The sequence below is a fragment of the Globicephala melas genome, chromosome 18 (genome assembly GCF_963455315.2).
Source record: "Globicephala melas chromosome 18, mGloMel1.2, whole genome shotgun sequence".
In the NCBI taxonomy this organism is placed as follows: domain Eukaryota; kingdom Metazoa; phylum Chordata; class Mammalia; order Artiodactyla; family Delphinidae; genus Globicephala; species Globicephala melas.
In genome coordinates, this window is record NC_083331.1 from 63,690,158 (window position 1) to 63,713,374 (window position 23,217).

Consider the following 23,217-nt stretch of genomic DNA (forward strand, 5'->3'; position numbering starts at 1 on the left):
TCTTAGAAAAGCATGACCTTCCAAGACTGAACCAGGAAGAAACAGGAAGTATAAACAGACCAAGCACAAGCACTGAAATTGAGACTGTGATTAAAAATCTTCCAACAAACAAAAGCCTAGGACCATTTGGCTTCACAGGCAAATTCTATCAAACATTTAGAGAAGAGCTAACACCTATCCTTCTCAAACTCTTCCAAAATAGAGCAGAGGGAGGAACACTCCCAAACTCATTCTACGAGACCACCATCACCCTGATACCAAAACCAGACAAAGATGCCACAAAGAAAGAAAACTACAGGCCAATATGACTGACGAACATAGATGCAAAAATTCTCAACAAAATACTAACAAACAGAATCCAACAGCACATTAAAAGGATCCTACACCATGATCAAGTGGGGTTTATCCCAGGAATGCAAGAATTTTTCAATATATGCAAATCAATCAATGTGATACAGCATATTAATAAACTGAAGGATAAAAACCATATGATCATCTCAATAGATGCAGAAAAAGCTTTTGACAAAATTCAACACCCATTTATGATAAAAACCCTCCAGAAAGTAGGCACAGAGGGAACTTACCTCAACATAATAAAGGCCATATATGACAAACCCACAGCCAACATCGTTCTCAGTGGTGAAAAACTGAAGCCATTTCCACTAAGATCAGGAACAAGACAAGGATGCCCACTCTCACCCCTATTATTCAACATAGTTTTGGAAGTTTTAGCCACAGCAATCAGAGAAGAAAAGGAAATAAAAGGAATCCAAATTGGAAAAGAAGAAGTAAAACTGTCACTGTTTAAAGATGACATGATACTATACATAGAGAATCCTAAAGATGCTACCAGAAAACTACTAGAGCAAATCAATGAATTTGGTAAAGTAGCAGGATACAAAATTAATACACAGAAATCTCTTGCATTCCTATACACTAATGATGAAATATCTTCAAGAGAAATTAAGGAAACACTCCCATTTACCATTGCAACAAAAAGAATAAAATACCTAGGAATAAACCTACCTAAGAAGACAAAAGACCTGTATGCAGAAAACTATAAGACACTGATGAAAGAAATTACAGATGATACAAACAGATGGAGAGATATACCATGTTCTTGGCTTGGAAGAATCAACGTTGTGAAAATGACTCTACTACCCAAAGCAATCTACAGATTCAATGCAATCCCTATCAAACTACCACTGGCATTTTTCACAGAACTAGAACAAAAAATTTCACAGTTTGTATAGAAACAGAAAAGACCCCGAATAGTCAAAGCAATCTTGAGAAAGAAAAACAGAGCTGGAGGAATCAGCTTCCCTGAATTCACACTATACTGCAAAGCTACAGTAATCAAGACAGTATTGTACTGGCACAAAAACAGAAATATAGATCAATGGTACAGGGTAGAAAGCCCAGAGATAAACCCACACACATATGGTCACCTTATCTTTGATAAAGGAGGCAAGGATACACAATGGAGAAAAGACAGCCTCTTCAATAAGTGGTGCTGGGAAAACTGGACAGCTACATGTAAAAGAATGAAATTAGAACACTCCCTAACACCATACACAAAAATAAACAAAATGGATTAAAGACCTAAATGTAAGGCCAGACACTATGAAGGCATATTTCACTTAGCATGTTATCAAGGTTTATCCATGTTGCAACATGTATCAGAATTTCATTTCTTTAAGACTGAATAATATTCCACTGTTGCACATGCCACATTTTATTCATTCATCTGTTGTTTCTACCTCTAGGGTTTTGTGCTGTGAACATGAGTCTACAACTAAAAAAAAAAAACATAGTGGTGTTAGAAAAGGTTGATAATCAGTAAATTGTGAGGCAGCTAGAGTCATACTAGTATTGGAGAAGGTCTAGAAAATTCGCACGGGCCAATAATTTGGAGGGAACACAAAGATTTCCAGGGCACTGTGCCGTCCCCTCCCCAGATATATTTTCCATCCTTTTTTGAAATGAGTGAGACCTACCATCAGGACACACTGCTTTTAAAATGAGTTGAAGTGTGCCAGGGGGCCAGTTCTGCTGTAACGGCTAATTTAAGACTGCAGGCTCTGGAGCCCCGACTCTCAAGGTTCAAAACTAGGCCCTGCTACTTGTACTATGTGATTAAGGCCACATGATTTGATCTCGTACAGCCTCAGGGTCCTAATTGTTCAAGTGGTGTTGGGAGGATTAAACAATGAGGTGTGAGTGGTGAGTTTAACATGGTGTCTGCCACATATAAGCACTTAATGACATCTCACTAAATGAAAAGGTCACAAGAGAGCTGCAGTTCTCAGTCTATAAAGTGAGGGCACCGTTAACTCCCTCTCACCATTTTTATGCAAATTGGAGGTAATATGGATCTTATTGCTGGATGTCTCATAGGTTGGTAGCCATCACTGCTGTTATGATAACTGTCAGCATCTGTCTCATCTCCTGGTTGTATATATATGGCCAGATTGAAATTCTTCATAGTTTTTTAACAAGGAACCCTACATTCACACTGTGCGCTGTCGTCCGCAAATTATATAGCTGCTCCTGAAGGCACGGTTCCTTCCTGGGTTTTGTAAGGCTTGTCTTTCTACGTAGTAGGTTTGCGTTAAATGTTCGTGAATTGAATTGATGTTGCCACCAACGAATAATGACTGAACAGGAATTCATTCATTCGAGACCCACTTTCAGAAATCAAGGCTCTTACTGAGTTTGTCTCTCGGTGGATAGGCCTTTGGCCAATCACAAGAGTCGCTGATGACAATGTTCATTCAAATAAATTCTGTAAATGTAGAACTGGATTGAGTATTTGCGGGATCTGTGTTCATAACTTCAGACAAGAAGATTTGTTAATTGTTAAAAATTGTTTTGTGGAGCAGATTAAAGAGGTGCAAAAAATGTTAGCAAAATCACTTGAAAAAAGGTGGTTGCTAAAGTTCTTAATATGGGCACAGTTAGCAACTGACTTTAAATACTTCCTTGATCAACATAAAAAGGCATTTAAGTGAAAGGAAATAAATTATAATTCCATTAATCATCACACATTGTAGAAGTACCTATTATAAAAAGAAAATCCTTTTGAAGTTTTACTGTTCCAGGCCTAAGCTCTTTTTGCAGAAATAAAGAATCAGATACTACACTTGATTTCATTTTGGAATATTAATGAGATTAAAATAGGCTTAAATTTTCCTTTGACTCATTAAGCTAAAAAGTCAAAGTGCTAGAAATACATACTTTTGCTTCAAAATAGGCAGAAACGGATAACTGTAGAAAGGATTTCTTTTTTAAAATTTTTCACAGAATGTAACAGAGCAAAAGGACCTATTGGGTGAAATTTGAACAAATTTTACTATAGATTTGACTGTACATATAAACACATGTCTATATTTGTCATGTAGCTTTACGTGTCAAAAAATATCTTAAAACTTGTACAGTCAGAGAAAGTATCAATAACATAAAATTTCACAGCCCCCTTTTAGAACTATGGCCTTAACATTTTGTAGGGAAATAAAGCTTTGGTTAACCTTGGCTCTGACAGACCTCATTAAAATAACAGGCTGTCAGTTTCAAGTTTAAAATAACAGGGTTGTCAGCTTTATATGCAGTGGAACAATCTACAATTTTATTCTCTGGGAAAAAGAATGTGGGAAGTGCTGGAAGGGGCAGAAAGATTGGACAGCACTGCCATCTGGTGGCCATGGTGAAAGGCGGTCTCTAAATGCCTACAGGTGAGGCTGGACTTCTTAAAGGAAAAGGTGGAATGGTGTTGGGCTGCCTTGAACTTAATTTCTTTTGTATCAACTTTTTTGACAGTCCTTTGTCTTTAAAATGGATACACATTATAATCTCAAAATTACAGTACATCAATAAGAAACTCTCTGCTCTTCGGTAACCTGTAATCCCCGCATATCAATGACTTGATGCAATTAATTTTCAAGAGAACGGATCTTGTGGGGAATGGGATCCAAGAAAGACTTTTAACATATTTTCCTTTTTAAAAACTGCCACATATCTGGTGGCTTGTTCCATGAGTATCTTGGTAGAAATTCATCTGTTCGTATGTATATGATTTGTATACTTTTCTGGATGATCGTTATACTTCCATAAAAATAAATAAATGTAAGCCAAAAAACTCTCTGCCACATAGACAAAATATTGGCAGATGTCACAAAACTAGATGCAACATGTTCCCATTTATATAAATGGAAGCAATTCTAGGGAAACGCTGGATCCCAGCCAGACTTCAAATGTAACCTAATTTCAATCCAGTTCTTTCCTGGTGGGTGCACTTTGGGCAGTTGATCAGGGGGACACAGTGGAGGGCAGGAGAATGGCACCAAAGAAAAGGGATGAAAATGAGTTCTGTTGATTGGAAGTACTACCTACCCAAAGAATTCAGAAAGACATACTGAACCCTCTAATGTTCAGCTAACAGCCTGCCTTCGACTCATTCAGACAACTCAGCTCCCCCCACCATGTCACTGGCCCCCACTTCCCGATGTGCCCGGGAAGGACCTTAGACCTAGGTTCCCAACATGGCAGCCACCAGCCGCATATGGCCATTGAGCAGTGGAGATATCAGTAGACTGAACTGAGATGGGCCGTAAGCATAAAACACACACCAGATTTTGATGACTTAATACAAAAAAGAATGTAAACTATCTAATTAAAATGTTACATATTCATTATATGTTGAAACAATAATAGTTTGGATTGCTTGGGTTAAACAGAATATATTCCTAAAATTATCTTCACTTTACTTTTTTTTAATATGGCTCCTAGAAAACTTTAAATTACATTTGTGGCTCACATCGTATTTCTATTGGATGTTGCTGCTTTAGACGTTCATTGTTTCCTTGCCCAGAATGGACATTCTGCTATTTTAAAAGATTGTTCCTCTCCCACTAGAGCTAAAAAAGGGACCTCTGACATCTTTGCCACTTGGAAGAGACCAAGAGAATCGGTCTAGGTTATTGGATGGTTAGGATGTAAAGGTGAAAGTCAAATACTTTGCTGTCACTGGAGTCTAATCATAAGGGGAGTAGATAGCACCCCTCCTTGGTGCCCCCATGGGGTAAATTGGATCTTTAAGGTAACCAGATGGCTCCCAGGAAAAGGTAATTTACCTCCCAGGAGTAAGAACTTGATTTCCCAGAAAGAGTGCACTTTTGTCCCCCTGTGCCATCTGTCCCCATGGTGATGTTTCTACTCATTAAGAACTTCCAAGTCCCCTCGCAATATATTAACTTACTGAGCATTATTAAGTCTTTAAGAAGACAGTTGGCAGGGGGCAGGGAAAGGCAGTAGTTTCCCCATTTTGAAACCAAATTGTAGGGAAATGATGCGACTTTGCCAAAGTCACAGTTAAAGCAAACACACCTCCACACTCCGGGCACATCTGCTTCGCTCCCGTGACGAAGGGCCTTCACGTCTATGAGCTTTTGCCACTCAGGGCCCCTCTGCCAAAAAAGAGATCTTCCCAACCCTTCCACCTGTAGGTGCTACTCCTCCTTTAAGGCTCGGTTCAACTGCCACCTCTTCCTTGAAGCCTCCCTGGATGCCACCTCCTCCTTAACAGTAAAACATTGACTTGACTTCTCGTGCCCTACAGCCCTGAAACCTGTGAGCAATTTATTATGCTTATTTATGTGTAAGTCTGTTCTCTCACTGGGTAGTAAGTTCCCTGAAGGCAAGACCATCTCGTATGTGTGACTGTGTGCCCAGTACATTGTAGACACTAAACTGATATGCGTGTGTGTGTGTGTGTGTGTGTGTGTGTTTAATTGAACCAACTACCCATAAGTAGACCCTACACAACCATTTCTCCATAAAGTAGGGAGTTTTATAAGAGATGCCCCTCCCTAAGGCAACAATTTATTTTGCAAGTAAGGAGATCTACTATTCAAATTTCATTTACAATTTAATTTAGAGACTCAGAATTTAGATTTGCCCTCTGCCTACTCTACTACATTTATTCATTCGTTTATTTATCCACTGGCTGTCTACTGACTGCTGCCATAAACCAGGTGTTGTGCAAGATGGGACACTCATCTCCTAGCAGGTGCTGAACATAAATGACAGAGGTCCTGCCCTGATGTCACCTGCAATCTGGGAGCGAGACCCACAGTCCCAATGAATGGGGAAATCGTTATGACAGGAAAAACCAGAGGCATCCCTGTGCGAACATACAGGGGAGACGCTAAGTGGCCCTGGGGGTCAAGGCCATCCCTAGAGAAGAGATGTTGAAGTTAAGACCCACAGAAGGAATTAACCACTTATCATGTTCTCCTCTTCCCAGTGTATAGACTACAGGTCTGAGTTAGAGTTAATGGACACCCTTGGGTCCTGTGGTTGACATTCTTGGTGCATTTATCAGTATCTCATTCTGTTGTTCTTCAAATTCCCTTAGGCCTAAATCACTGGCAATTAAACTAGAATCAATTCCCAATAAATCCATGAAGGAAAAGGCAGAATGTTGTGTTCTATCATGAATAGAACACAAGAGATGCAAAAATAGCATTTATTTTTCACCACGAAGTACAAATCACACATGCCCAAAAGAGATTTGTATGCTTTTTGTCGCCTATTCCATAAGAGATTTAGGTCCACTCATCTCTACCCTAAATGGCTTTAGAATTTAGAGAAATCTGATTTCCACCCACCACTTGCTGAATATTTTCCTAGGCTTCACGTAAATTACTTTTCCGATGTGTGTACGTCTTTGTGGGTCCTCTTGCTGTTGGATGGCATCATGTTTGTGATCTCTTACTTAAGAAGACCCTGCCCAATTACACCAATCTTGCATAAGCAAAGGGATATTCTTCATCCCTTGGTAAGTTCCAAATATCTGTAGTGGCTTCGGAGCAAAAGACCAGAATACACAGCTGTTTCTCAGCTTTGGTGTGAAAGCATACAGCCCCACACCTTTACAGTTAACTGATGGATCCTAAAATATTCAGGGATGCCTCAACTTGAATGCTTTGCCGTGCCTCCTCCCCCTTTTTTAATTAGCAGACATACTTGTAATGCCCTGGATTTCATTCCCTGAAGATGAAAATTCAGCATGTTAAGAGTCACTTCAGGTGGTTTTGAGCGTAGCAGAGTCACTGCAGTATCTCGGTCACAGGTAGACTTAGAGACTCTGTATGGATTTTCGGAGTATCGTCAAAGATCCTACGGAGAGATCGCACACTTGAAGTAATAGTTGGCAAAGAATCAGAATTTTTTCAGCAAGACTGGATGTTCAGAACTTCAAGCTTTTTCCATGTTGGCAGAATTGGGCTATTAAATATATAATCTTTTTCTGGCACTTTCCTGAATTAGTGTTAATTTCCAGGTTAGTCCCATACAAAGGGATCTGTCCAAGCCACTGCCATGATCTTGTTGGCTATATCAGAAAATTGAGGAAAAGTGAGGGAAATCTGCTTTTCGAGCCACAAAGAACTTCCAAAAGTTTTCATTCAATAGTGATAGAATAAATGATGGTGGGAGCAGAGGTCAGTCTTTAAATATCCAAACTGCTAGAAATACTGAATTCTTTCTCTTCATTTGAGCATGCCTCTGCGATCTTCCTATCAGGCACCATGAAGACCGCATATCTAATAACCTAACTTAGAATCGGCACTTGTCACAATTCATGCTCTAGATCAGGGAAAGTTCCGTGGGATGTCTGCACCTCCACTGCCAAAATAATGCCTGAGAAGCAATAGAGACCAAAGGTAGCAATCGAGGAAGACAGAGCTGGTCTCAAAAGCTGGGAGCAGAGAGTGAGAGAGCAAAGGTTGGACAGACTGAAGGTCAGAAACGAATCAAAAGGAGACTTTACCAGGTGATGGGCAGAAAAAAAACAGAATCCACAGAGATTGCAAAGGAACAAAGCAAAGCAAGAGGGGAAGTTGGGAGCACCATCTCAACGCCAGTCACAGGAGGAGGAGAAAGGACATGCTTATGCTTCGTAGTCAAGCCTTGTCCATGAAAACCCCCGGAACTGCTCGGAGAGGGGCAGTGACTTGCTTTGGGTCGGGCAGCAAATCCCAAGTCCTCTTCATATTAGCATTGATATCTGTCATTGGAAACATGTAAACTGAGTCTAGATGAGAATCTGTCAAGAATGCTCTAGAAGTGTTGGGCCGTGGGAGCTCTGCTGAGCCTCTATTTTCCATGATAAAAACCACTTCTTGAAGTTATTTCTATTTTCAGTCTTGAGAAGTAAATAGTGCCACAATTTAGGTACCCACTGTGCAAAGTAATACTTTGATCACATGCATTTCTGCGGACCAAACGTCTTCCGGCCCTTTTCTTTTCACTCTTGAATTCGAGATTAGTTCGATGTCAAACCGTGCCATCTCTCAAGGATGTGTAGAACGCGTACTACCCTTTCTTGCCTAAGTTCTAATACCATTCAGGAATGAGGTACGTTCAAGACATTAGGTATGAGCGTGAAGATTTGAAACTTCGCTGTTGTTTTCTTAAGACCTGCCGCAAAATTCTGACCTGAGCAGCAGAGGAGGAAAGTGCTTCCCATGTTTATTCCACTTTGAGGACCAGTGTTTTGCCACAAAAAAGCTTCATCTGTCTTTTCAAGGTCATGCCTTTAATATAGTGTCATGCTCTAGCCGAGAAACTCCAAACCTGAAGCCAGAGGGGATGGTGCAGACTTTCAAGTTTTTGATCCAATTCCCAATCCCCGGAGAAACTTGACAAAACTAAGCAGTGTCTTTTTGAACCTTCAACGATTCTCACTTCCCACCAGTTTTTTCATCCCTCTTAGTTTTTCCTACAGAACGCATATGTGTTTATGTCCTTGGCAAGTAATGTGAAAAGCACCAATCCACAATAGGGAGAATGTGTCACGTGGTAACAGATAAGAACGTGTGGTTGAATTCCCTGGGAACATCTGAGAAAGCCCAGAACGCAAGGCTGCTTTTAGATTGTCTTGTGACCCAAGCCCTCAGCAGAGCGCTGGGTGACAGTGTCGTGTAGCCAAAGTCTGCTTTGGGTTCACTGATAAACTGCATGTAACAGGACCCTGCTGTGTTATCCCCAAGACCTATTTAGAAGCTTCCAGAAAGAACAGGTGTCACAAGTGATTTCTGCAAGCATTCCAGAACCTACCAAATCATTACACGATAGACAGGGACAATCTGGGACCTGAAAAATAACACCGAAGAGTTTCACAGACTCAGAACAAGTGGAAAATGAATGTTCTCGTGAATAGGATGCTAAAAGCCGTATCAGAAGAACAGACTTGAGTTCAAGCTTCAACATAAATCGAACAAGTAGATTAAGCACATCATGTGTCTTCAGCCTCCTCGTTGAACTAAATGGCATCAGTAACCCCACTTCCTTAAGAATATTAGGAAGATTGTATTCACAGATATTTGGCCCCATTAGAGAAATTAGCATTCCCTCTGAGATGTTGGAACTTTAAATATTCTACTCCAGATCATGTGGATGTATTGTCAAGTGAGGAGTCATGAACACGTGCATGCAGACCATCGTTTGAGCACTGGAGGTGGATACACGGCTTGAGTTCCAATACAGGTTGACACCGTGAGTTGAATGACTTGGTGCTATAAGAAAAGAGCATTCTTCTCTAGAGTAAAGCTGGATGAGGTCACCGTCTCTGAAACCGGATTATTAAACTCTCAGGTTGAAAAAATGGTATCATGTACCATTTTTTAATAAAGGCTGCCTTTATTTCTTGAAACAGATTGTTTTCCAAAGCTAACAAATGACGTGCAGCCTATAAAATATTCACGTTGTTTTTTTTCACCCCCTCAACTTGTATTATTTAGTGTACAGCCCTTTAAATATTTACCATATTTTTTCTAAAGATACGGTATATATTATTTACATCCAGTTACGTTATGTTTCCATACAGATGACATAGGTACACTGGGATCTTTCTGAAGTTGTGAGCAGATAGGGCATCCAGCCAGGTACACACCACAGGTATCCAGTGAAGTGAATTCTGGTCCCAACATGATTGAGGGAAGACAGCAGGGCGTCTTCTGACAGTTCACATCTCACACTTCACAGGCAAGATCCAGAGGATAGAAAAGGTCCAAGGTAGATGGGCCTCAGGTAGTAGATAGACAGCCACGGGCAAAGCCTCTTGGAAGAGATCAAATATGCCCCATCAAAGAATCCATACAGAACCAAAGGTAATACCAAAGTTCAAAAACACTCCCAGTCAAAATTTAACAGGTCACTCGCTTAGAAAACCAAAGGGAAGTTACTGGAAACGGTATGTCTCTATAAGGATTGTAAAGGCTGTCTAAGATGGGATTCATTCTATTTTAGTTAAATTCTCGTGGTTTTTTCCCCCAAGCCCAGATTGCCTCTGAGATCTCCAAGGTTCTTCCATCTTACCTGTGTAAATTACACCTGGAATGTAAATGACTTCTCTAGGCAGGAGACTAGAATCCTACTTAGAGGATTGGAGGTATCATCTGACATCTCCCTCTGGCTCCGCGGTAATCAGGTCAGGGGAAAGCACTTTTTTTGAGAAAGTCTGACAGAATGTGCCCATGTCTTCCTTCCTCTCCAAAGGAAAGTCCAAAAGGCAGCTGCTGACAGATAGTCCCTCGTTTTTGAAATCTTACTTCCCTTAGCAGATAATTGGCAATGCTGTACATGTATTTATTCATTGAACAAATATTTCTTAAAAACCCAGGACATACACAGCGCTGTTTATCAAATCTCCACCGTGGAGCAGATATTCCCCTGGAGTCGGGAAAGCACAGATGCTCCTTAGCAAAAGGAGGAGCTAAAGACCAGAGTGGTGGCTAAAAGCGATGACTTGTGCGTGGATAAAATCAGCCCATCGTTGGAGGCGAAAACTTGGGAGGACGTGATACATTTTTTGCTTTTCTCCCTCCGGATAGAAATGACTAATTACCCAGCTTCCTAATAGTCCCCATGGCAGAGTTCAGCAGCCACCAAAAAGCAAATATCGGCAAAGCTTTATTTGCTTGGGAGGGAACGGTTTTGCCCAGAAAGGAAACTTCAGGACAAATTGACGGCAGTGCCCCCAGAGCCCTTTGCTTACCCATGACTATCCTATTTGCTCTGTGTCTGTTTACCCGCCTCTAGCCAGGGATGCTAGGAACCCTTCAAGAGCAATAACTATGTACCAGCCATGTTTGTATCCCCAAGGGGTAGCAGAAAACCTGACTTATAGAAGACATATACGAAGTGTTTAATAGATGAATGCTAGCAACAAAAGCCTTTTTTATTTAACCAATGTATTGGAACTTTTTCTAAATTATAATACACTTCCTTATCTCATTAAACTGATTTCACTAAATGTTTTTGCTTGCCAAGTCAGTGATTCAAAATATATTGTGTCAGTCCCTGTGCTATAGACAAGCAGCTCCAATTTTTTTTGATCTCATATTTCTATCAGCAAAAAATCAGAATCAAAGACACCCAGTATATTTATAACTATTTATGCATAAATTATATATAAGCACTGCTGAACTAATATACTCTGTACCTTGTGGGATGTATGCAAAAAATAGAAACTTTGGAAGAGTGAGATAAAATACAGAACCTTTATTATTTTGACTCTGTAATGTTGCAGATGTATCAAGAGTGAGGGAAGTATCATACCCGCCATTTTACTGTTGTTCACTTGTGCTTGCACTGTTTGAAAAGAACGAAATCCGAAGTTACTTCGCAAAAGTCATTTTAAGTCACTGGTCCATTTAATGTACATAATCTAGCCCATAAATGCATTTAACCAGCACTTATGAACTGGGATAGATTTCAATACCCCGAGAGCCGGCTAACGAGGGGAGGGGAAGGTGCCATTTCAAGCCTTTTCCCAATGTCTCGTCTCACTCTTCCCGTGGGATAATTGAGAAATGGCCACTGCTACAAGGACCGATTGAAGGCACATCAATCGGTAGATAGATGAAATATTAGGAAGGCTTAATTCCCCTTATATTTTTATATTTAAGAAATAGAAATAGAAGTTCTAATGTTTTTGTCTTCAATCACATCGAATCATCTTACCCGCCGTTAAGGACATGCGCATCACCCCCCCACCAAACCGATACACACAAGTTGGAGACCATAGCTATAGGTAACATCCTTCTCAAGCCTAGTGGTTAAGAGTAACAATTCTGGGGCTTCCCTGGTGACGCAGTGGTTGAGAGTCCGCCTGCCGATGCAGGGGACACGGGTTCGTGCCCCGGTCTGGGAAGATCCCACATGCCACAGAGCGGCTGGGCCCTGAGCCATGGCCGCTGAGCCTGCGCGTCCGGAGCCTGTGCTCCGCAACGGGAGAGGCCACAACGGTGAGAGGCCCGCCTACTGCAAAAAAGAAAAAAAAAAAAAAGAGTAACAATTCTGAAGTCTCCATTTGAATTTGAATTTCATCTCTGCCATTTACTAGATGTGTCGCCATTTTTTTTCACTTCTCTAAACCCCCATTTCCCAGTTGCAAGCAGGGAGTCATACTTTAGCACAGAGCTGTGAAGCTCGAATGTAAGTGCCTGAGCTCAATGAAAGCTCCCAGTTAGCCCTCAATTGTTTTGAGTCAGTTACTGCCCTAGGCTGAATGCAGCAAGGCTCTTAAACACCATGTGCCCTGACAATAAAGTCTTATTTCTTTTCCCAACTTTCTGTTATTTTTAACTTTTTCAAATGACACCGAAATGGTTGGAAAAATAATAAAGTTAACATCCATGTATTCTTTGTGTAGATTCAATCATGTCTGACTTGCTACTTTCAAGTAATTCTAAGACAAAATAACACTTTGTCTCTGAATACCTCCTTGTGAATCTTCTAAAAGCAAGGATAGTCTCCTACACAACCACAATACCACGATTACACTTAAGAATGTTAACAGGAATTCAGTAACATCATCTACTACCTATATTATATTCAAAATTCCTCCGTTATCTCCAAACTCTCTCTTAACCCTCAGTACCCACCTCCAGGTGCAGGATTCAGTGAATGTCTTCACATAGCATTTGGTTGTTATGCTTTTAGAGTTTTGTTTTGTTTTTATTTTCATTTACAACAATCTTCCTTTCTTTTTCTCCCTCTTCTTTTCAAGAGTCAAGGCCAATTGTCTTATATAATATCCCACACACTGGATGTGTCTGATCATTTATTTATGGTGTTACTTAGTTTATACCTCTATCCCTAATATTTCCTGTAAACTGGAAGTTGTTAATTCAGAAGCCTGATAAGATTCAGGTTAAATATTTGGGGCAAGGTTACTTCTTAACTGAAGTTATCAGACGACAGTGTTTGGACGCTCCTTCTTCATGGTCTTTGTTTTTGCTAATCCCTTTGTTTTCAGCAACCCCCTCCACTTTGTCAGCTGCCTCGCTCTTTTATGTAATTGTACAATTCTGTAGGGTGGGTATGAAAATGGTACCACTGTGTTTCTATAGTCAAGTATTCAGGACCCTTGACAGGCTTTAAACTGAGAGTGTCTGCCTTTACTGAAGCCAGTAACTGAAATGGTCAGAAATCAGAATCAAGCCCCGATAAGTTCTCTGAAGAGGGCTCACGTTTTCCCTGTGGATCCCAACAGTATCTATTTGGATCATATTCCTATAGCATAACAGAGATTGTTGTTTAACTTTCACAATCTGTCAATAGCATAGATGAAAAATATTTAGTACACAGGTATTACTAATAGTACAGTACTTCTAATGCAACACTGGACAAATGGTAAATATAATTTGCAAGTATTGGAGAGAGTTAATCTCTCCTAAAATCGCTCATTTGGGAAGCAGGGAAAAGAAGTTGTAAATTCCACATCTGATCCCAGGTCTTTGCTCCCATCAAGTTTGTATTATTAATGAATTAGGGCTCGCTCTCACTGTCCGTAATATATTTCTACCAAGAATGCTTGCTAACGTAAAACTTAGCACACTATTGTGTACACTTAAGTCTCCAGGAAGAAAAAAAAACAACTCAGATCTAGAGCTACAGCAAAGGAAGTTACATTATTATTCAAAAAGAAAAAGAAGAGAAAATGAAAATATACTTCTAAACGGTGTGAGAATTGAAAAACTTTATTGATACCAGAAAACAAAGTGCAATCATCCAGCTAGTCTTTAGAATCAAAGGCATGTTCCTCTCCAGTGGCTAATAGTGTCCATTTTCTTCAGCTGTCTGCCTCACCACCCCAGCCTGGAAGTGAATTGGTTGATGTTTTCGTGCAGAATGTTAAAACAGCGTTTGCATCTCTCACTGCGCCTTTGCCGTTATCGCCTTCAGTTGCACAATGAAAATGCCTGGCTTCTGAAATGCCAGAGTGAAAGTGACCTGATTATAAAATGTGATGTAGTGAACGGTCAGAAGGGAACCTCACCCCTCACTAAGCCAGATACAACTCCTGGGAGGACCCTCAGCACCTCCCCACCCTTTTGAGATAAGAGCCCACAGTGTGTGACACCCCCCAACTATTTTGTGTTAGCCATAAGGTCTATGACTTTGTAATATACTAGGGCCATGAAACCCATTTTCTCAACCAACATTTATTGAACACCTACTGTGTGCTGAGACCTGTGTGTCTAACTCATCTCGGTTTACCCGGGACTTTCCGGTTTGGGGCTGAAAATTCAGTGTCCTAGATTCTCCTATGTCCTGGGCAAAATGGGGTAGTTGGTCACCCAACCCTTTCTAAGCACTGAGGATAAAGACAAATTAGAACCCTGTCCCAGCCCTCAAGACGCATGTGGTCTAAGAGAGAGTCAGAAAAGTAAGCCAGTTATAAGGGATCGGAGCGATCAGTTCTCAGAATCATGAACAGGGCCCCCTGTGGAACACAGAAAGTTCCATCCAAATTTAACCAGGGGGCCAGAGGCTGCACCATGAAAGATGCAATACTTGAGTTTGATTTAAAGAAAGAGCAGCATCATATACGCTGTTCACTTTGGCAAATATTAAAAGAGGAGATATCTGTGGGATGTCATGCAATTTTACTTTCTCTGTCTCAAAATATATATATTTGGTTCAGATTCCCACAGCATAAAGGTGGGGTTTCTATGTGAAAAAAGGCAGACAGGCGAAGGCTCATTCTTGGTGTATTTCTTATGAGACAGAATAAAGCTCACAGTATTTCCATCCTGAAGCTGGTGGTCATTGTCTGGACTAGCGCTGAATATGTAACACCTATTTCTGCCTCTGGGGTTTGTGTTTGGAACAATGAGGATGAGTGGCCTAAGCAGGTGGTCCAGGTTAGAGGTTAGAGACGTTGAAGTGACACCCTGCCGGACAAATCCGATGTGAAGGATTTTATTTTGGACATGTTTTATTTTTTTTTTAATTCAAACTTACTGAAAAATTGCAATTTTTGAAAAAATTTTATACCTCCATCTAGATTCACCAATTATTAAAATTTTCTTAAATTTGCTTTCTCACTCTCTCTCGCTCTATACATCTATGTGTTTTTATTCTTATTCTTGAACCATTCTAGAATAAGTTATGGAAATCATAACTCTTTAGTTCTAAATACTCCAGTGTGTATCTCCTAAGAACATGACATTCTCCTGGGTTATCACAATAGGAGTTCGTGTTCAGGAAGTTTAACACTGATACAATATTATCTGATACAGAGTCAGTGTTCACATTTTGCCAACTAGCTCAATAATATCCTTCCTGGCAATTATTTTTCCAATCTAGTGCCCGATCCAGAACCTTCCACTGCATTTGGACGTCATGTCTCTTATTCTTCTTAATCTAGACGAACTCTTCAGCTTTTCTTTACCTTTTATGACTGACATTTTTGAGGAATACAGGCCAGTTGTTTTGTAAAACATCCCTCAGTTGGAGGTTGTCTAATGTGTCCTCATGATTGGATTCAGGTTATGAATTTTCGCTGCATAGGTGATAGGTCCTTCTTGTCCCATCACATCAGGAGGTACCCGACATCAGTCCATCCCGTTACTTTGATCGCTTGGTTAAGGTAGGGCCTGCCAAGTTTCTGCACTGTAGAATGTTGACAGTCGTCCTGTTGTAATAATGTCATCTGTGGGGAATGCTTTGGGATTGTGTAAATATCCTGTTCCCCATTAAACTTTTACCCAATATTATTTTGCACTTGTACTGGTTTGCTAGGGCTGTGTAACCACCAACTGTGTGGCTTACAACAATAGAAATTTAATGTCTCACAGTCTGGAGGCTGGAAGTCTGAGATCCAAGTGTCAGTAGGGCTGTTTCCTTCTGAGGCTGTGAGGGAGAATCTGTCCCAGGCCTGTCCCCTGGCTTCCGGTGGCTTGCTGGCCATCTCTGGTGTTCCTTGGCTTGTGTGTGCATCACCCCAAGCTCTACCTTCATCTTCACGTGATGTCCTCCCTGTGTGTGTGTGTGTGTGTGTGTGTGTGTGTGTCTGTGGCTAAATCTCCCTTTTTAATAAGGACAAAGTCATCTTGGATTAGGTCCCACCCTAATGACCCCATTTTAACTTGATCATCTGCAAAGACTCTTATTTCCAAATAAGGTCAAGGTCACATTCACAGGTACTGGTGGGCAGGATCCAGCATCTTTTGGGGCGGACACAATTCAACCCACAACAGCATCTATTGACGATACTTACTGAGATCAGTCATTACTATGAGATGGCTGCAGAACGGTGGTTTTTCTATCATGTTTTCAACATTTCTTAGTTGGTGTTTCAGGGGTTTGAAGGTTTTTGAATAATTGTTAAACAGAGTATGTCTATCCATCTATGGCTGGATAGAAATGGCCACATATCTTTAAAACAAAAATTAAAAAAAAAAAAAAACCATAACGATATGTACCCACATCTGTGCTAGGAATTGTGAGCAGAAAACGACTGGCCTGTGGACCAAAGTCAGCACAAATGGGGGAAATCAGAGAGTGTAGTTTTTAAGCAACCCTAAACATTTGCTGATTGTAAGCTACTCCTTGGAAGGTCATTGTGGATTTTTCTATGCTCTGAAACAAAAGTAACATCACACTATTGAAGGATGTGTACCAGGTTCCTGTATTCAGCATTCTGGTCATCTTCTGGTGAACCATCTTCTGGTGTTCTGGTACTTACTGGTGAACAGATATTTCCCATGACGGAAATCTCTGTCATCATCAGAATCACAAATAAGCAAGGGCCAAAACCTGTACAATTCTGTGTGTTCTAAAATCATGAAGCCGGAGCCTATGCCAGACGCCCCACTACCGCTCGTAGAATTGCTCAGTAAATTCTGAATTTAGAAGAAGTGCAGAAGGATAAGAGAAGCCATTGCTCCTTTCCCTCTGAGAATTGGCTGCTGTTTCTAATATAACTTTGTTTCTGAGACAACCATCTAGCTAGAAAAAGATTTCTATGGATAAGATATTATTCATCTTTCTTGTATCAATATTCAAAATTCAGCAATCAGAAAATTTTTCATCAGGGGCTCCCCTGGTGGCGCAGTGGTTGAGAGTCCGCCTGCCAATGCAGGGGACGCGGGTTCGTGCCCTGGTCCGGGAGGATCCCACATGCCGCGGAGTGGCTGGGCCCATGAGCCATGGCCACTGAGCCTGCGCATCCGGAGCCTGTGCTCCGCAATGGGAGAGGCCACAACAGTGAGAGACCCGCGTACCGCAAAAAAAAAAAAGAAAAAGAAAATTTGTCAGCAGGAGAGGAGGACTGTGATAAAAACCTAGCCCTCAGCATGTTTCGTCCCCATTTTTCAGAAGTGACATTTCACATATAGCTGCCAAAAGTGAATTGGGGTGGGAAGAACAGGAACCTTTGGAATTTATGGTTATTACAGAAATTGTAGAAATTATGATCTGACTGTCTGACCAGAAAATAATCTTGTATCACCTCCTAAAGAATCATGGGCTTTTTTCAATTAAAAAAAGCAGCAGTACACACACACACACACACAAAACTGTACAATTCTGGAACTACCAAGAAATATGACTAGGGACAACATGAAAGATCAGAGATCTTTTATTTCTTTGTGTTTCCTCTTAAACCTCACAACAGATCTTTGGAATTTTTTCTCACATCTGTACTCCATCCACAGTAAACAAAGAATACTTTGTTTCCAAAAGCCACTGATTACAAGTGTCAGTGGTCCTCCCTTCTAGGATGCTGTATAACTTTTCTAGGGCTGTCGTGATGAGGTGTGGGCAACTTAAACCACAGAAATTTATTGTCCCACAGTTCTGGAGGCTAGAAGTCCAAAATCAATGTGTCAGCAGGATTGGTTGATTCTGAGGGCTGTGAGGAAAGGATTTTTTCCAGGTTTCTCTCCTTGGCCTGTAGATGAATGTTTTCTTCCTGTGTCTCTTCACATTGTCTTACCTCTATACATATCTCTGTGTACAAATTTCCCCTTTTATAAGGACACCAGTCATATTGGATTAGGGCCACTCTAATGACCTCATTTTAACTTCCTTACCTCTGTAAAGACCCCATCTCCAAATAAGGTCTTATTCTTGAAGTACTGAGGGTTAGGGCTTCAGCATACAAATGTTAGGGGGACATAATTCAACCTATAACAGAGGCATTTCAACCATCCACAGATTTTCCCAATGTTCATGTAGACAGAATAGGAAATAAGGGTGGTGACTGCATGAAACTAGATTCTAATTATGGAGCCAAAATTGTACTGAATCTCTCTCTCTACCTTTTCCACAGACGAAAAGTCAGTGCTGAGACTGAAAGCACTAAAGATGCTGGTACTAAGCTCCTCCCGGCCATCCACCCATAGGGCTGTGGATTTTACACTTGCTTGTATTTGTAATGACGCTTCCCTCTGCTGCTAGAGATTTTTAAGTGGATTTGGGTTGCTGTTCAGCGTCCAAGAGTGTGCTGTGTGGGCTTGTCACTTGGTCAAGGGCAGGGGTTACCAGCAGCTGAATTAGTGACAATATTCATTTCTTGCAGAAACAAGTAGACCTTTGGGGAAAGTGCTGTATCTCTTCATGCATCCTTTAGGTGCATTTATCTGACATCCAGGCATATGAATCCTAAAGAATATATTGAGGGTGTTTGCAATAGAGAACACCTATTTCTCCCAGCTGGAGAGGGACCTGAAGCCAGCTGAGACGCTTCAGAAGTTTTTACTTCAAAGGATGGGAGGACAGAAAAGATGGAAAACCAGGAGCCAATTACCTGAGAGCTCTCTGCTGGAATCTAGAGGGAGATGGAGAAAGGAAGAAGTGAGGCTTTCCTGGGCAACAAATCCCGCAGGATGATGTCTCTCCTAAAGCTGATGGAGAGTCTGTGCTAGTCCTGTGGCAGACTCTCTAACCTTCCCCTGAGTTGCATCCTTGTGTAGAAACGGACGACGCCTGGGGAGAATGTTCACTGTCTTTCCTTGCTTTCTTGATCAGGTCACAGACATAAAAGAGAAACTGAAGCTCTCTAAAAAGGTCTGGTCAGCATTGCCCTACACCATCTGCAAGGACGAGAGTGTGACGGCGGGCACGTCCAACGAAGAGGAATGTTGGAACGGGCACAGCAAAGCCAGGTGAGGGCGGCTCGCTATTCTTACGGATGGGGCGTTGCACATCTAGCCCTGGAAGGCTCTCCTGGCACAGCGCTGCAGACCTGTTTATGCAAAAAGCAATGGAGGGTGGAGGGACAAGTCGTCACTTAGCGACAGCTGTTCAGAGTGACAGGTTTGATGGGCACCTGGGAACGCTTACTCTCAAGGTGCCATTAAGCATGGAATCTTTGTTCTGAATGCCTCGCCTCTGGATGAGGACAGAGGGATGGTGACAGATGCCAGGTTACGGATATCCTGAGACCACAAAGAGCTTTTTATGTTCACTTACTGACTTTAAGATAGCAGAGCTATTTTTATCCGTAGTTAAATTTGCACAGCTGACTGGTTTTTTTCCATCACAAGTTAAACAGGAAGTGAACATTCAACTGTAATTTTTTTCACCCTTGGAGAAAAAAAAATATTGAAGTCTCATTGGAAGGGTTAGGGAAAAAGAAAATGACAGACAGCCAGGAAAGCGTTCTCACAGGTTCCGTGCCTTGAAAAGTCCTATTGGAATCTCCTGATGAGAGATGGCTCTGTTCTTATCCTCTGCTCTGCCGTCCATTGCTACTGCCACTTGGTATGGAATTTCTGGATTTCTTGATTCAGCCCAGAAATGGGCTTGGCCTGAGTTTTCATAGGGTGGAGAAGTTGGACGGGAGAACTGGCTGGGAGTTGGCAGGCCAGGCAGCCCCCAGGAGAGGAGTCTGCCTGAGCCCTCCTCAGTGGGGATGCAGGTGGGCAGAGCAGCTGGTAAACTCAAGGAATCTTTGGGGATCAGCCAGCAAGTGGAGAACCTAAGAGTGGGGACTGTCCTGCGGCGTTATTGGGCGGTTTCAAGCATATGAAGTAGCTGTGATGAAAAGGGAACAAGAAGATTCATAGATATTAAGTTCAGAAGAAGCTGCAGAAGGAAGGGGTTCAAGTGAGGTGCTCCCTGGGTGTAACTTCTTACACTGCTGAGTTGCATTTTTTTAGCACCTATTGGTAATGAGATTATTAGCCATACTAGAGAGAGCTTAGCAAGATGAAAACAAGACAGCTGTAGAAAAAACTGTAATCATTTCGTTACCCCCAAATATCAATGTGCAAATCTTAGATCATGAGGGTCCAAGAGGCTATTCATGGTATCAACATTTCCCTCAAAAATGCATACTAATTTATCAGTGTCCGACCTTTTAGGAAGGAGCCCTTGGGCCAGCAAATTCAGCTGTGAATTAACAGCTTCTAATGTGTCTTTTCCTAATGACTGTACAAAAAGACACTGTAAAGGATGACCAGGTGGCCTAATGGATGAAGTGGTTGATTTTCCGAGCTGCTCTGCTGCCCATCTGTGTTTACCTTTTAGCCTTGGCTAAAACAGCAGCTGTGTTTTCAACTACATTCCCGTGGATACTTACACAGGTTACTGGATATTAGCGCAAATGCAGTGTCTTACAAAAGGAAATATAAAAAAAGGCTTTGGGCAGGGACTGGGGAGAGGACTACATTCCATCAAGAAAATGAATGGGGAAGATAAAGACCATTGAAGTTAGAGCAAAAAGAGGCTGTCAGCCAAGTTCCTCACTGTGTCAGGAACCGAGACAGGGTAAGACATTAGTCTAAGGTTTGCCGACTAACAAGGGTGAAAGCGGAAATCTCCCAAACCCTAGAGCGTATTCTTTTCACTTTAATACCCTGACTCTAGAGCAAATGACAGATAAATACTGTCCTCCCCAGGTGAGAAGAATAAATGAAACAGAGTCTTCGCTCCGTAAAAGATTTAGTGGGTCTACATTCGGTTGATTCAGTTCATCAGCAATATTATTAAGCACTCCCTCAACCCAGGCACTGTGCAAGGCTCTGTCAATTAAGTACTATGTGATGGCAGTGGTGTCTGTCAACACATGAAAAGGCACAGTGGCTTGAGAGAAGACAGTGGATTTTGGAACTTTAAACACCCTCCTGTTGGACTGTGGGTTGGGAAAGGACCACATAGGTGGAGACACACCTGGATCAGTACTCAGGGACCAGATTTGAAGTTTATCCTGAGGTCTGTGGGAAGCCATTGGAGGATTTTATGTGGGCGAGGGAAATCATCAAACTTAATGCGATAAAATCATTTGCATGAATATTCCAGAATTTAACCCAGTGTGTTATTAAAAAGATAGTGCTGTCAAATATTTGTGACTCAAATTATATTTCCATTGAAAAATTACAATTTCAAGGGGTTTTTTTAGTACCGTTCTTTTTATTTATTCCACTGGAACGGAATCTTAATATTATAACTTTATTTATTGATCTATTATTTTTGGCTGCATTGGGTCTTCGTTGTGGTGCGCGGGCTTCTCATTGCGGTGGCTTCTCTTGTGGAGCACAGGCTCTAGGCGCGCAGGCTTCAGTAGTTGTGGCACGCGGGCTCAGTAGTTGTGGCTCGGGGGCTCTAGAGCGCAGACTCAGTAGTTGTGGCGCACAGGCTTACTTGCTCCGGAGCACGTGAGATCTTCCCGGACCAGGGCTCGAACCCATGTCCCCTGCATTGGCAGGCGGATTCCCAACCACTGCACCACCAGGGAAGCCCTATAACTTTATATTTAATAACACTGTAAACAGATAACCAATAAAGATTTGTTAGATTAAATTTAATTGAAGGTTTCTTCTCATCCAAGTATTAATTGATCGAGGAACACACAAGAGAAGTTTTCATTAAAAAAAAAATTCCACTGAACTATTTTGCAAGTTAAAAAATCCGTTTGTAACGCAAGGCAACCTATTTTTTCCCTATTTTTGCAGTACGGCCTTTCAGATGATAGGCCTTCTTAAATGTTTAGGAATACTTGTGAAAAAGAAAGAAAGGTTATTCTTGTCACCCTGTGAAATAAAAGAACCAGAACCTTTATTTTAAAACAAAAAAATCTATCAAGTGTTTAGAGATCTGGAACAGCGATGTCTATTAGCATTGGTAGAGATTGTCTGGCGTTTTAAAACTCAAGGCTGTTTTAAAACAGGGATGAGGCTGCCGGTCCCTCAGACATTTCTTCCTTTCTTTGTATTTTATCCATCTGCTTCCTTCAGCCAGTCTTTGCAGCCCTTTTGTCCTATCTAAGTATTTGCTCTGACTTGCCTGCCGTTATTCATATCTCTCCTGATTGTTTTCTGCGTGCAGCTCCAAGCTCTCTACCATACTTCCTTGATTCAGAAGCATGCCCATTTCACATGTTAACATTTCTGAAATCAAAATGACTCCTACAGTGGACATGTCCCTTTACTCCAGTTATGTATTACTTTCCCAAATAGGTGTTAGTAAATGAATATCACCCGCTGAAATTAATGATGACTTGAAACAAAACAGGATGCACACAGATGCGGCTGCGGTGGTAACCACAGGGTGAAAGCTTCTGTGTTGAGATGATAGTCAAGGGTATGTGAGTAATCGTTCCCCCAGAACAGAAACCCACCTTCATCCCCTGCTCCCACCTTTGCCCGTCTCTGGCAGGTCTCACTCTGCTTCAGTAGCGGAGCAGGTCTGGAAACAGGAGGTGAGGTAGAAGGAAGAGACTGTGCCCTCTGAGGGGAGGAAATTGTGGGCGCACCGATGACCCTGTCAGCACGTAAATCTGCATTTGACAACAGGACAACAGGTGGTCAGCAGAGGCCCTTCCCTGCTTCTCCTTCCCTTGCCAACCACTGGGACAATTTAAAGACCAGTGCAATAATGTCTGTGAGAATACGTGGTAAACTCTAAAGCAATGCTTCTCAA

General features: G+C 41.5%; 1 protein-coding gene across 2 annotated transcripts in view; it reads left to right on the top strand.

Annotated features, from left to right (window-relative positions):
- The window catches only part of GPC6 (glypican 6), a 1,087,352-nt gene that overhangs the window by 1,047,158 nt on the left and 16,977 nt on the right, over positions 1-23,217 (top strand). For both annotated transcript variants that reach the window (XM_060288063.1, XM_030856917.2), the window contains one exon: positions 19,324-19,460. In XM_060288063.1, coding sequence (XP_060144046.1) covers positions 19,324-19,460 — 137 coding nt within the window. The remainder of the gene's footprint in view (positions 1-19,323; positions 19,461-23,217) is intronic.